Genomic DNA, 15,451 nt, shown 5'->3' on the forward strand with positions numbered 1-15,451 from the left:
AAGTTCACTGGGTGAATCACAGATGAGGTTTATGGCTCAGTTTCGTCCTCTGCCCAAACATCTCTCCGATGAGTTTCTCTAAATGACTGATCCTGAGGTAATCGTACAAGTCACTGCAGTCTTTGTTCACTACAGCAACCTCCAGATTGACAGTCCCTAGATTGCTTACTCTCCTCATTTTGGCCCGGAGCAATGTTCTTTTTTGTCTGACACAACGCTATTGATCTCTCAGTGGAATTGTACGTTCACAGGTCTACATGAATTGCACTGGCTGTGTGATTGCACCGCTGCAGCATTTTAGGTTTTTGTTCCAGCGGAGGAGATACAGATTGCCTTTTGTGAGTTACTCTCATTTACTGCCACTATGCCTTGGCATTATTATCAACAGCGTCACATAAGAGCTTTTTGCCGAGGTTCAACAGCTTGTAGCTGCACAAAACAACAGCAGGTATACTGCAGAAGTTAGATCAAAAGAAAGAAAATGTAGGGAAAGACTTTTGTAATTTGCAGCTGCTGTATAATTCTTGTTTTTGAATCCAGGCTTTTACACATGCCCTGAAAGCGCCACTGAAAAGATGATGCTGTTAGATTAGAAGTATGGCCTTTAGAGATGCCTGTTTACACAGTATGTGGCAGATGTGCCCCCCCCCCCACAATAATCAGGTGTCACATGCACTTGAAGCCAGATTTAATATGATAGTGGGTTACTGAACTAAGTACTTTTAAAGATATACTATGCTAGATTTTCATTATAAACAATACATAGACTCATACAATAATAATATAGACTCTGCCCTCTGCCTGTATTTTCTTATTTTCTTCTTATTTTATGTGTCAGGAAGTTTATGGGCATGTCCTGCCACAGTGCTCTGGTGAAGTCAGAGAAAATGTTGAATAAAAGTGATATGGGGTTGGCTTTTACTGTTGCTGGTGAATGCTCCTGGCAAAGGCACTGGCAGAAGATCTGGAGCTGGACCCTGAGCACTGCGTGCGGCTGCTCACTGCTCCGTAAAGGATGGGTTAAATGCAGAGGACAAATTTCGTTGTACAATGTACATGTGACAATAAAGAATTCTCTCTCTTCTTCTATTAGCTCTATGTGTGATTAGTAAATGATCCCATTGCATTCAAGTACCAAACTCCATGTACCGGTGCCAGTACCAGAAGGTATTGGTTCAAATATGGACTGTTCCCGGTCATATTTAATATAGAAATCCAGCTTATGTTTTTTAGAGGAGAGATTGTGTCCGCTGCTACACAGACTTTAAAAGTGAAAATACTTTAAATGATGCCACATATTGCTGGTTCCACTTGAGCTAGTAATGGAGCATAAATTGTCCTTTTAAAGTGTAATTACGTGCGTCAGGCTGTGAATGTTAATGAGGCAGAAATGCAAAGGCATTTACTTTGATGATTTAAGTTGAGGTGGGGGAGAACATCCGTCAGCCTTTGCATTTAGTCCTTTCACCAATATGTTTCTTCTGTTCGCACAAACCACCTGTGCCAGTCACATCTCACCAACAGTGAGCCAAAGCTGCCAAAATGGATGAACGAATGACCGACAAAATCAAGAAATTTCAAATGTAGTGTTGGATCTCCTCACGAGCAATGACACGACTTTTCTTTCACCCCTCCCTCTTACAGTCTGTCCTCTTTGACAGTATTTCTTTTGTTGTCAATCTCTTGTGTGGCAAGTGCTGTCTGCTGCTCTTGCCAATGCACATGACAGCTCCTTTTAATAGCATAATCACACAAATGACAGTTTATATAATGGTATTTTAGTTATCAAGCCAAATTTTAACTTCCTTTTCATGTTCAAATATAAGGGAAAAAAATGATGTTCTCATGGGTCTTACTCATCTGAAATGCCACCAACGTAAAATTATATTTGGAGTAGTGACGTCTGGAAAACAATGTTATAGTTAGAGCTCTTTTTTAAAAGGGCGCAGCAGCTAACATCTGTGCACAATGTTTGGCTCCCATGGAGTAATTTGAGGACTCCAGATCACGTCTCAGTTGTTTTGTTGATGCTACCTTTTAAGATCCAAATTGGAGTCGGAGATCATCCTTAAAGTCAAACAGTTTTTCAGGGCTGTCACGATAACTGCAGTATTGCAATAGTGCAAGGATGGCAAGCAATCACCCCAGCCATTATGAACATGCTTTTTCTTTTTTAAAATTTATTTTTAATGTAAGCACTGCATAGTCACACTGCGCTGCGTGACAAGGCGCTGAGCGTCTATTCTGTGCTGAGCACCGCATGTTTGCTGTCTTTTGGTCATCGAGATCTGAGGAAGGAATGCTTAACTTTGGGCAAACACTGCAACCACTTGACACTTGCCACTTGTCACTTTTTACCGGCTTTGGCTCAGAGGTAGAGTGGGTCGTCCTCTAATCGGAAGGTCAATGGATCGATCCCCAGGTCCTACGGGCAGCAGGTCGAAGTATCCTTGGGCAAGATAATGAACCCCGAATTGCTCCCGATGCTGCGTCATCAGAGTGTGAGCGTGTGTGAATGATTACTGAGTAGCAGGTGGCACCTTGTACGATAGCCTTGGCCACCAGTGTTTGAATGTTTGTGTAAATGGGTAAATGTGACATGTAGTGCTAAAGCGCTTTGAGTGGTCAATAAGACTAGAAAAGCGCTATACAAGTATAGTCCATTTACCATATACCAACTCATACAAGACTACAGCCAGGACCAAAACCACAAAGACCATCCGTCATATCTCTAAACAAAAACAGCAATGTAGGAGAAATAAATAGTGAACCCACAAAGATCGGTGGCTCCATTGTCTCTTCTTAGGCACTCTAACTTGTGCCATAATTTTTTACTTTAGCGTATATTCCTTTTCATAGAAACTGAACTCACCAAAAGCATATCAGATGAAAAATCATTACGCCCCTTTCTTTAGCCTCATTGCCATTCTGTGCTCTGCATTTAACAATGAACGAGTATTTAAAAGCGGTGTAATCTTTGTCATATGAAAAAAGCAACAACATACCTAATAATAGCCTAACAATAACGCTTATTTACAAAGCACTAAAATCAGGGTCACTCAAATTATTTTCAAAAGCAACAAAAAATGGTGGTAATACCACAAATCACTCTGTTGAGCCACCCTTAGTCACCACAGGTTCAAATCCCTCACTGTGACAAACTAGACAGCACATTGTTTTAGTTTTTGTCTGTCAATATATAGGATTTCAAAAAGAAAGGAAATGGGTTTGAGGACAAAGAAAATTCAGCCAAGGAACATTGTATTATACTGTATTTTGGTGAGCACAGTATCATAAGCAGCTACAGTGTACCTGCTCAACATGGAGGTCACCGTGATGTGACCCATGATCAGAGATGGGGAGCCGATAATTAATCAGATTTGCAACAGAAAACTACATTTTCTAAAAAAACTCTGCAACAGTCTTTGACCTTAAATGGCATTTATATTTATACAACCGCAGTGTGCCAATTTGCTCGCGATAGAAAAACTTTAAGAATAATTTTAGCTGCTCTGCAAGTTTTGTCCTCTATATGCTTGTAATGCGGCATTAGAAATCTGGGCTGAAATGATGCTCTTTTGTAAACTTGCTTTTCCATTATCTGAGAGTGAATGATGTTTCACATTTCTGTTTGTGGCCTCTTGTCACATTATCAGCTTATGCAGTATAAAAGCTCCGGTGCAGCTGTGGGTGCTAAAGCAATTTTCTCCCTCTGATTCACCTATAGCTGTGCCTGCAGCTGTACACTCTCTTACCTCAGCAAGCCACTTTACAGTATTTTTAAATGCCTTTCTATCCAACATGACTATTATAATTCTGCTATTGTGGCATGACGCTGTAGCCGGTTTCCTCAAACCTTAGTATTTTAACAAGGTGACTTTGTGGCAGTTTTTGTAAGTAATTGCACGGCGTGGTTCCTTCAGGTCTGGTCGCACAGCCTGTTCTATGGCCTGTTCTCTCCGCTCACACCTCGGGCCTGCTTTTCTGTCCCTGCTGCTGCAGAAATCCTTTAACCTCTGCTGTCATTCCCCCACTGCGCAGCAGCGTCGGGCTCTAGTTGGAATGGCTCTGCCACACTGCAGTGAGGATGCAGAGCTGTCAGGCCTCATTGCCACTTAATGAACAAACACATTTCTGTAAGATCCTCATCTTTGGTTTAGAGGGACAGCCATCTGCACTAGTTTTGCAAAATGAATCAAAACGTCACAAGTGAACATGCAGCCCTTTCTTTCCAGGCCCAGGCCCAAATCACAGCCGTACCAAAACACACTTTACCACAGACTCACATGGGCGGCGCTTGAGCTAGCGAGAACTATTAAGGATAAGATCTCAAGTCTTAATTAATAGTGGGATTTGGACACTCACTACCAGGGATTAGGCAGAGATTGCTCTGATGTATTGCCCACAATTATTATTCTGTCACATAAAGGAAGGTGCTGAGTTACCAAGAATATTCAAGCAATATTTCACACATCGCTGGCACAACATCACATTATCCTAATTTATCACATGTGACATGCATGATTCTGCAGGTTCCTTGTTTTACACATAGGTGAAATGATGCATCTGTTTAGGTTGCGTGCATGGGGACTCTCATATGACAAGAACATGCATTCTTGTCCAGACATGGCAGTTAAAGGTGACATCACATATTTTTACATATTTTGTGAATAGTTTGGTTAATGTAACTTTGCAACTACACCAGCTACAAATGAATACTGTGTGTTGCAGGGCTGTACTGGATGTATTTTTGTTTTTACATTTTAAGCTCTTATTTAGGATTTTGAATGAAGCTTCAGATGTCTGTCATCGTATTCTATGGTATCATCACCCTAAACAAGATAAAAAAAATCCTTGAACAAAATCCTGACTTGAATAAAGTGATTCATCTGATTTTTTTTTTTTTTTATTAAATCAACTTTCTTATGTAACTCGTCAGTTTCGTCAGCATAAATACATGTAGGCAGCAGGCTAATCCAATGAGAGCATAAAATAATGATGAAATTATAATCACGCCCTTAGGCTTATAGCATCATTATGGAAATGGACAGAAATGGTGATACAACCCTAATTCCAAAAAAGTTGGGACGCTATGTAAAACGTTAATACTAACAGAATGCAGTGATTTGCAAATTTTTTTATACCTATATTCAATTAAATAGAGTACAAAGGCAAGATATTTAGTGGCCAAACGTATTATAAGTATACAATTATTCTAAATTTGAGCAAAACAATTTAAAAAAAATTGGACAGGAGCAACATAAGACTTGGAAAGCTGCAATATAAAAAACAAACAGAAAAACAAACATCTAAAATGTCTAACAGGTAAACAGATTAATTGGCAACAGGATGTAGTATTGTGATTGGGTATAAAAGGAGCATCCTCAAAAGACTCAGTTGTTCACAAACAAGGACCCTGCAAGGTGTAACACTGCATGGGCAAAAAGACCAACAATTTAAAAGCAATGCTTCTTGACACACAATTGCAAGGGAATTAGGGATTTCACCATAGATTCAGAGAGTCCAGAGAAATCTCTGCACATAAGGGGCAGGGTTGAAAACCATTGTCAGTAAACACATGCAAAGTGAAAGCCATATGTCACCAACATCTGATATGCCGCTGACTTCTCTGTGACTGAGTGCCGTATGTGCTGACACGTTAACATATCTGTGTTTGTCAAATTGAATGCACTTTTTGAGGGAGGGAAACAATAGTCCAAGAGTGCTTGAGGTTCTCCAGTTATTCTGGGAAATATCTTTGAAAGTATTTTCATTGCATCACAGACAATCTGTGTTATCATGGCTGAAAAGCTTGGCGCATTTGTGTTTACCACAGAGTTTACCAGAGCCTCTCTAATGGATAGTTTCTACCTAAAAACGAAAAAAAAATCTATCTTTTGGAACTGGTCAAAATTAAAACATTTTGATACAACAGTGATGCTCAACACATACATAGGGTCCTGTATGGACTGCTAACCATATTCCTATTCACAATAAAAATAAATTGATTAACACAAGGATTCTTTTTTTATGCATTATAGGCATAAAAATGGAGCTTGTTTGTTGAAAAATTGTGTCAGAGGAGGATCCCCTGGACCCTCTGACAGAGGTCCAGGCTAATTATTCAAATATTAATTATTAATGTTTGTTTATTAACTGGTGCTTCGCCTCCCTGCAAAAAAGGCCCCTGGTCAAAGCAGTTTGAGTATCCCTGCAGTAAAATGTGTCCACTAGACTGACTGCTTTTTCTTGGCAGACTCGTTGTACCACCTACCGTCACACCAATTTTTGTTCTCAAATGTTAATCTAAAAAGAAAATAGAATTTCAAAAGAATATATGTCACTTTCAGATCTGGTTTGATTTGAAATTATGACTGTTGTGTTATCTGCATACCAAATTAATCAGAGCACCACAATGCAAAAGGCCAAAATGACTCTTAAGTTCAAAAGCAATGTAAGATTTTAAATTATATTTCTCAGAGTCCAGTGCAGCAGTGTGTGCACACTACACACGTGATTGTTTTATAAGGTAAGATTTAGGGCAGCCCCTTGAAAATCAAAGATTCAAATCATCAGTCTGAGAGCTCTCTGTCAACTGAGATTGTTTAGAGTCAAGCAAAGTTTTTTGTAGCTAGACAGTGTACGTTTGGGGACATTTTGGTCACAGGATTTTGCCATGGAATGAGCGCTCTTGACTTTCACAATACTTTTTGATACAGTCTGCAGTGGACACGATGCAGTGGCACTGTGGGGATGAATCTCTGCCCAAAATGGCTCTGAGATAACATTATCTTCTCTCTAAATTTGCAGCTCACAGAAACGTAATACGATACAGTCTCGTAATCTGTGATGTGGTTTTGTGTTGTTGAAAACTATGAAATTAAGTAAACTTTAAGTCACAGGAAATATGATGCAGTCTCTGGCTTTCGTTTGATATCTAGTGTCGGCAAAAATGTTGTTGCACATTTCTGATCTGTCGTCAGCGCAGTTAGCTTGTTTATTATATTGAGCGAATGTTGCCGTCGCACTGACTGTACTGCTGAGCGTGTTCAAACTTTGAAACTTATATGAGAAAAATTGTCAAATATTCATATTGAACAACCAAATCTGATTTGACTAACATAATTCTGAGTCTGTTTTTATTTTTTCATTGTGCTCTTAAGCAACATTTCCTGATTGTTTGTGTTATTGGTCACTGATGCATGGTAAATAGGCTTTGTTCTTTAACGCTGGATTGTGTTACTAATGTTCTAACTGGGTTTTTAATCTAGGCTAGCTAAAACTCTGATTCTGTTTGCTTGTCATCATGTTGTTCACTCTACAGTGTGTTTGTAACTGGTCCAGACGAGGTTATCTTCACTTCACCTGACTAATGCAGTTTGAATATTAGCCTATTGACTGTTCTGCTGTTATTACAGACGTGAACTAACCACAGACACTTTCTACTTTCTTCACCACTACACTTAACCACTAACCACTTTCTTCATGGACTCATGCACTGCTGCAGAATGAATACAGGGGAGACATTACAATGAATATTTGGCATTATTGTTAGCTGGGACAAAGTATACTGTATGTTATTTAAATGGATTTACATGGTGGTGTAGTAGGGCTGTTCAGAGTGCATGTGTATGTCAGTGTAGGTTAATATAGCTGTATGACATTTGGGGTTTATGTGTGCGTACGTGCCCTCTCTTATCTGTGCTGCACCACCATCTATGTGCTGAACCAGCAGCGGGCAGGAGCCACTTCAGGCATTTCAGATGGGTCTTGTATTGTCAGCATCCATAAAGATGACAAGGGAGCCTGTATATTGGTAGCGTGGTCTGCTGCCGTGTGTCATCTGTTTCTTTAGGGCCGATCTGAGGACACAAGGGGACAGGATCTGATTCAGCTCTGGGTCTACAGGCAGATCAGGCCCAACAGGCGCATTATAATGGCAAATAAAGGCGTCAGAGGCCTTGTTGGTACAGGAAAGCCGGCCACCCTTTGTCTCTGTCCTCCCTTTCTAAGCTTAGCCTAGCAACGACCAAGGCTGCACCCACACCCGTTAAATAAGCACAGGCCTTACTTAATGGTCATTAATGCTGTGCTCAGTCTGACTTGGTGGATCGTTACACTGAATAGATGTGTCCCATTCTGTGTAGGGGCCAAGCATTGGAGGTACAATGAGTTACATGGAGCAGTGAGTACTCCCTCTCCGTGGCTAATATGAGACTCACTTGCAAGTGTGATCCATGTCCCCGTTTCATCAGACCAAGGCCTGTTTTGGCACATAGCTCTGTGCTATCAGAGGCTAATTATGGATCTTAGCTGTGTGTATTATGAATATATCCATATTCATAATATTTTAAAGGAGTCATTGAGAATAAGGAAAGTCTACTGAAATGTGTGTGAGAGAAAAGCTATAGGAGTTTTTTGTTGGTTTGTTTTTCACTAAGGAAAGCCTGGGGATGTAATTGTAAAGAGAAGCATGGCAGTAATCCCCAGTGCCACCTGAGAGGCCTGTAAACTCAGCATGACAGAGAGGGTGCATTGTTGTTTCATGGCTGTAGGATCAGAGAGAGCAGGCCACCTGACAGAAGTGTCAGCCTCCCTCACTAATGGAAATTGTGCTCCAATTCACAAAGCAATTTGATGAAGACAACTATATTAATAATTAGGGCTTTACCTGACTCAGAACTATGCCGGGCGAATCAGATGCCAGGCAAACAAAAGCCAGTGACAGCATCATATTAAGTTGCTATGAGATGCTATTTCACCACTATTAAACAGAAGGTCTCTCCTCTCCTCTGTGCTGCTGCCTGCATGTCTGCAGCTCTCAAAGAGTAGTGTGAAAGTCGAGAACACTTACTCCGCAGCAAAATCTGGAGACCAAATCATCCCCAGAGGTACACTGCATGGCATGCTAACCTGAGGAGCAAAAACAAAAGTCGACCCTCAGTTGTCTGAGGGTCTCTGACTGATTATTCGAATCTCCGATTTTCAAGGGGGAGCCCTCATACAAATATACATAATTCGACAATTGTAACCAATTTGTGAAGCAATAGAAAAAACAGGAGGACACGCAGGAAGCGTTGGACTTCCTCCATGCCTCGCTCCATAGTAAGAAAACAGCAGGGTTGGGGTAACACGCAGGCAGGATGCCCGCCCGCTATAGCCATGAAACAGCTCTGAATATCAGTAGCGACAAGAGACCTCAGTGCCTTATGGCTGCAACAGATGTCTCTCTCTGCTGTGCTTGATCAAGATCACAGACCATCTAATCAGCCCGATTGAAGGCCGGCCACACTTTGTGTCAAATATTAAGAAAGCCGTAGCTGTTTATTTCTCTTGTGCCTTGCATGTACCGCTGTGTAATGAGAAGCGCTGCCCAAGATTTGCCAGACTTGACGAGGTGACACACTGCCAAACAAAACAATTGGATTATGAGCTTAAAAGAAAGAAGGCACAGAAATGGTGGGCCAAGAATAGTGGCATTTGCAGACGCAAGAAATCTCTGTTTTCATTTAGATGGTAAACAAAACAGTTTCGTCTGTCTGTCTTTTTTTCACAACATCAGCTACATGTTCATACATGACAACACATGCAGGATGAATAGTATCTTTTAGTCGTATGGATGGGTGTTTGTGCAGAGATGAATGAAAAGCCATGTCCATGTGTGTCTATCACTCCGTGCAGGATTTTGCAGGCTTTTGTGGGGGGATTGTTGCTGCTTAAAATGCCCAATGTCATAGTAGCTTTCTAAAAAATTGCAATGGATGTTGCTATGTTTTGTTCAATGTTTTTTTTTTTTGGCAACAAAATTGTGAGAGCAAGTGAAAATTGCTGAAATAATTCTTTAAAAAATGAAGGCAACTTGTTCCACTGAGAATAAAACTGCACTGTTCTGAGTTTGTAATTATAATATAACAACTATCTATGCATATTTATTTTGTTTCTTTCAGCACTTGCAATAGATCTACTAGATCATTCTCCTTTTGTGTTTTGCGGTAGAAAAGTGGTTGTCAGTTGATGATTTTTGTTTGTTTTCCACCACATTGCACGCGGTGCTAAACAGTTTAGCCCTGCTTCCATGCAGAACATCAGGGAATTGCCTTGCACGGTCTTTAGCAGTAATTTTTGTGGTTAAATGTGAGACGTTTGTGATGCATGTAACATGTCTGAATTGTCACAACCAGATACAAGAAAGTAATGTGGGGGAATGTTGTGATTGGTCAAATTTGCAGAAAATTTGCAATGATTAGACAAAGTTGCAAGGCTGTGCAGAAATCACAGGGATTGGTTGTAGTTGCATTAATTGTTGCAATTGCAACAACGCAGCAACCTTTCAAACACAGATATTAAGTGCCGCTCGAATGTTATAAGTTTTTGCGCTCACCCAAACCATCTTGGTTACTCTTGCTAGTAATCTAGTTAGTGATTCCACTGTTGCAACAAATACCAAATCTGGTGTGGTCGAAATAAATCCTTAATTCACCAAGTTGAATGGAAAAACCTTGCCATTATTCCCTGTGGTCTCTAATGGCTGTTGACAGTCCTGTAACTTATCCCAAGACAGAGCGCTGGGGGTGCATGCTGTGCACTACATACAGTGAGTTAAATAGAAAGAGGAGTGCCTGAATTAATGACTGCATTGAGAAAAACATACCTTGGGGATTTCTAAGTACCATGGTAAACTGTAATACTGTGATAGCTCCTAGGCCTATTGTCAACATGACTTTTGAGAAATTGAGTTGTAAAGCAAGGGTCGTAAGATTTGGTCATTTCCCGGTGATCACACCAGGCAGTTATAGCACTCACAATTAATGACATAAATGTGACGCCAAAAATTTACATGGTATAAGTCCCATGTACATTTTACTACATCCTAGTGCTTCCAGACTAACATATCTATTGGGAGTGAACTGTATTCAAATAATTGAATGTTCGTATATCCTCTCACTTCTTCCTCTGTTATCTGTGTGTGTCCATATGGATTAAACCCCTCTCTTGTCACTTTCACCTTATGTCCTCGCTCTTGCACATTGGTGGCAGAATCACATATTGGAGTTATTCCAGATTTGTATCAAGTAGACTGTGTTTGAATCATCTCTCCCTCTCTATCTCTCTTGCTCACCCTCTTGTCACTATCATTCAGTGTCCTCTCTCTCTCTCTCTTATACAGTGAATGTCTTGGTTAAGTCTTATACCTTGTTTCCACTGAAAGCCATCTTGTTACCACAGCCACGTCAATGCATACGAGATATAGGTGTCTTTTGTGTGTACAAAATGGTGTCACAATAGTTCAATCTTTCGACTGTCTTTTGTGCACAACAATCCGACGACTACCTCTGCCACATTGTGCATCACTAAATTCAGTACCAGAGCTTAGCGAGACAAAGGTCCATATTGTTTGTGACCTTCAGGCTTTGTGAGCATTTCTGTAAGGAGTGTTTTCAGGACCAAGTATTCAGATCTCTCGATTTCTTGCTAAAAACGTATGTTTTATAACAGCCCATTTCCTCGAATGAATGTCAAAAGCAGCCCGTGAATTGAATGTCCTTCTTTCCTTGACAGTCCGCACATAGGTGTTGTAGAAATACATTTCAGCATTTTGATTATTCACACTGAGCTACATTTGTCTCGAGGAAAGTAAGAATGGAAACGGGGATGATTGTTTGGAATGAAAGGTTGAAATTGGCAATTTTCATGCAACTAAATCACTCAGTAGGGGTTATGTGTCACACAGAGGATTGATGGCTCATTTATTCTTCTAAGTAAATCAGTGTTGTGGTCACTTTATCTCTGTCCTGCTCGCGGAGCTGTGTCTGTTCTCTGTTAGCTGGTGGGTGTGTCTTGTATCAGAAACATGCAGACATCAGAATGATCCCTGCTGTTTCTGAGGGAATTTGTGTCTTAATACTGGCCTGTGCTGGGTGATAAAATGATTGGGATGATCTGAAAGTGAAAATGTAATTTGCTCAATCATTTTTGTTATACAGGGGAATTGCAATGCTTTCTCATGTGTTTCTCAAATGCTCAAGTGAATAGGAGAATATTTATTTTCTTATCTTATTATAATATTTATTTATTCAGATAATGACACTTACAGAAATTGTTTGTCTAATTTTAATTTATTTGTCTGAAGTCCTCCTCCAGACAGATTTGAAAGTATGCAAGAAATACTCTGCTATGACTAACATTTTCTTAAACAGTATTTCCCCGCATAAAGTACACTAAAACTACTCTGAAAAGGAGCTGGAAGCGGATCTACTTCCTCATTGAGAAATTCTGGATCTGACCTTGGACTTCGCCCACCACTGCTGCTTGCACTATGTTTTACCGTCAACTTTCTGCAGCGCTGAAGTGTGAAGATAGGTCTTGCTATGGGAGATAAGCACTAGATATACCATAGACAGTACACATCGAGAATGCTGGTATTAACATTAGAGGAAACACTGGAGGAATACAGCCATTCATGTTTGAGCCTCAGTCAGAGGCAGACTCAGATGAGGAGTCTGTTGTGCACCAAAATTTGTGACTAGCAGACATATTATTTTGTTGTTTGTTAACTTGTTAGCTTGTAGGCTGTCTGGCAGTGGCTAACACAGCATTAATGGTTGTGGGACATACAGTATTATACACTGGGGTTGTTGGTGTGGAGTGAAAAGAAGCTCCAGGGTTCTCCCAGCTCCCAGGGTTTCCAAAAATTGCACATTACCATGTTTGCTGTCAAAACTTTCACCATGCTTATACAAACTCTGCTCTCTGTACTGACAAGTCCACTCTCAGTTTTTTTCCATTGGTGTCAAAGTCTGTTCCCCTGTCTGTGTGTTTTAGACAGCAATCGGCTTTCATATTAGTGATGTATCAAGCTTTCCCAAAGTGCGTTCGAATCTCATATTTTTTTGGGAAGTGCACAGAAATCGTATAGTCAATGTCAGCAATTTAGATGACACAAACACAAGAAAAACTTATTTTCGGTGATGTTTTTTTTTTTAATTACAAAAAAATGGAAAAAAGCAAAGTGAAAGGTGTCAAGAAAATGACCTTAAAATAAGCTTTAAAAAAAAAAATTAAAAATAGACAGAAACATTAGAAAAATATTTATTATCTAGGGAAAAATATCAAGAAAATTATGTTGTTATTATTATTATTATTATTATTATTATTATTATTATTATTTATTATTATTATTATTATTATTATTATTATAACTTTTCAGCTTTTTTTTGTTCTTTGACTTTTTGTTTTTCCAGGTAATTTTCTTGTGGATTCCCACTAATTTCTTGCCAATTTTGGGGTAGTTTGGGGTAGAGAAATCAAAACAGAATTAAAAGCGTTAACTGTCTGGTTCTACTAATATAGATTTTTTTTAAGGCTTGGCACATTTTTCCAGCCATATCAGTCAACACTATTACTAGTGGTCTTTTAGGATATGGTAGTTGCCAACAATTAGTAACTACAATATATTGTGAACTGTAGTTTGTAACAGCTAAAACAAACTTGCCATGTCTTGCTGCTGCTTTACAATTAAAGCTCCCCACCAGGAACCCCTGCAAAGCTTTTATTGAGAGGCGAGACAGAAGATTAACAGTGCTTTGTTAGCTGCACTATTTTTCAGTAAGAACTGATTTTACACATCAAGATGTGGACATATTTTGCACCATTTTGTCAACAGATTTGGTTTGAATGTTGCAAAAGTCTGTTACCAGTGGATACAGCCACTGGCAGTGACTGCGAGCTGCAGGCTTTTGCTGTGGTTTGTGCAAACCAACACACCTCCATTATATCATGAAAGTAAACAGTATTTTTCTGCACCATGCTCTTTTCTTAGTTTATTTATATCATGTATGTTCATTTGACCATCAAGCATCTTAGTCACAAACATTGTTTCTTGTTTGCATAGTCTGCATGTAGCACAAGATGTAATCAGGGTTGCTCTTGGCACTGCACAGGTATCTCGGCCACATGAGAGAATGCCATTAAGGAAATAGGACTTAGCAGGCTTCCTCCTGCATGCTCCCTCTCACTGCAGTTAAGCTCCACATATCTACAACTGAGGTGGAGAAGAGGAGAGCAGTGGAGGGTATAAAGCAGTAGTTTGGGGGGAGGGGTGAGCAGAGCGAGTCTACAGTGTGAAGGGAAATTTCAGTGCACCCTCAGGGAACATCAGAGAGTAGGTGTGAAAAGTAGGCTGGTCTTAGTGTCGTGGAGTGACTAAACTTCCTCAGACAGGTCACAAAAGAAGCTGGGACTCGAAGTGTGTGTGTGAATGCAGCTGGCTGTGATTGTAATTGACCATGGTAATGGAGATTACATGGGACAACCAAGGATAGCAGGCTAGGATCCTGCCATCTGTGCTCAGAGTTGTGGTGAGTGGGGCCTTTTTGCACGAAAAACATGAGTGTTGGTTCTATGAAGATATTGCCGTGGTAGTGATGTGGGTGAGTAAAAAGGTATTTCTAAGGCATGCAGATTGGTGTGTGTTTTTGTGTGTGTGTATGTATGTGCGTACGTGTGCAATCATTTTTCTGTGTACAAAAGAGCCTGTGTGTCTTATGAGTGTCATGATGCAGTGCTTGGAGCTAGAGAGCTGTGCAAGTAATAGCCTCGCTCAGGCTAGATAATTAGTCAAATGCTGATTTCTACTCGACTTCCATAGGAACAGTGCCACCAAGGCTAAATATCACCCACTGAAGTGGTGCTTATCTCTCTGTGTGGGCTGGAGAAATGGCAGTACCATATAGTCCTAATGTCTGTGTGTGTATGTGTGTATGGGAATGTACATGCTCTCTATTTTTTAAGCTACTTTTGAGCTAACATTTATATTTGGATTTAGCTTATTTGCAGTGCATTAAGCTTCCATTTTGTATCATTAACCTGACATGCCATGATGAAGCACAATAATGTTTGTGCTAGCTGCCAAGCTGTCAACTTGCCTCTCTTGTATTGACTTCACTGATTTGTCATGTTGAAGTACATAAAGCTCGCTGTGATGAGAATATATTCCTGACCTTCTGTCGCTTGTCTTTTTGTTGTTGTGTTTATGCACAGGAGCTCCAGTTTGAGCGGCTAACCAGGGAGCTGGAAGTGGAGAGGCAGATTGTGGCCAATCAGCTGGAAAGATGCAGACTCGGGGCCGAGTCGCCAGGCGCTGGTAGCAGCAGGTAATAAGAAGATGCACGTACACACACACACACACACAGGGCCGCAATCCAACACATGGCGTTTTCATCCTTCACAGCAGTGACCATATTCCATAGTGTAACCTTATGGCATAGTGATGGAGCATCCCAGTGTGCTCCAATATGATTGGACTGTAAATCTAAAAATGTACCCCTTCTGTCCTGGCATTTAGAAACGGATAGAATTGCTGTAGTGTGATCCAAAACTGCGCTCAGACTACAGGAGTTTTAGGCTGATTTATTCCTGATTTACCCCTCTTGATAATCGGTAGAGAAAGTGA

General features: G+C 40.3%; 1 protein-coding gene across 4 annotated transcripts in view; it reads left to right on the top strand.

Annotated features, from left to right (window-relative positions):
* pkp4 (plakophilin 4) overlaps positions 1–15,451 on the top strand; it is a 119,128-nt gene that overhangs the window by 34,056 nt on the left and 69,621 nt on the right. For all 4 annotated transcript variants that reach the window (XM_042494706.1, XM_042494708.1, XM_042494707.1 and 1 more), the window contains one exon: positions 15,040–15,152. In XM_042494706.1, coding sequence (XP_042350640.1) covers positions 15,040–15,152 — 113 coding nt within the window. The remainder of the gene's footprint in view (positions 1–15,039; positions 15,153–15,451) is intronic.

This window comes from Plectropomus leopardus, chromosome 10 (assembly GCF_008729295.1).
Source record: "Plectropomus leopardus isolate mb chromosome 10, YSFRI_Pleo_2.0, whole genome shotgun sequence".
NCBI classification, from domain to species: domain Eukaryota; kingdom Metazoa; phylum Chordata; class Actinopteri; order Perciformes; family Serranidae; genus Plectropomus; species Plectropomus leopardus.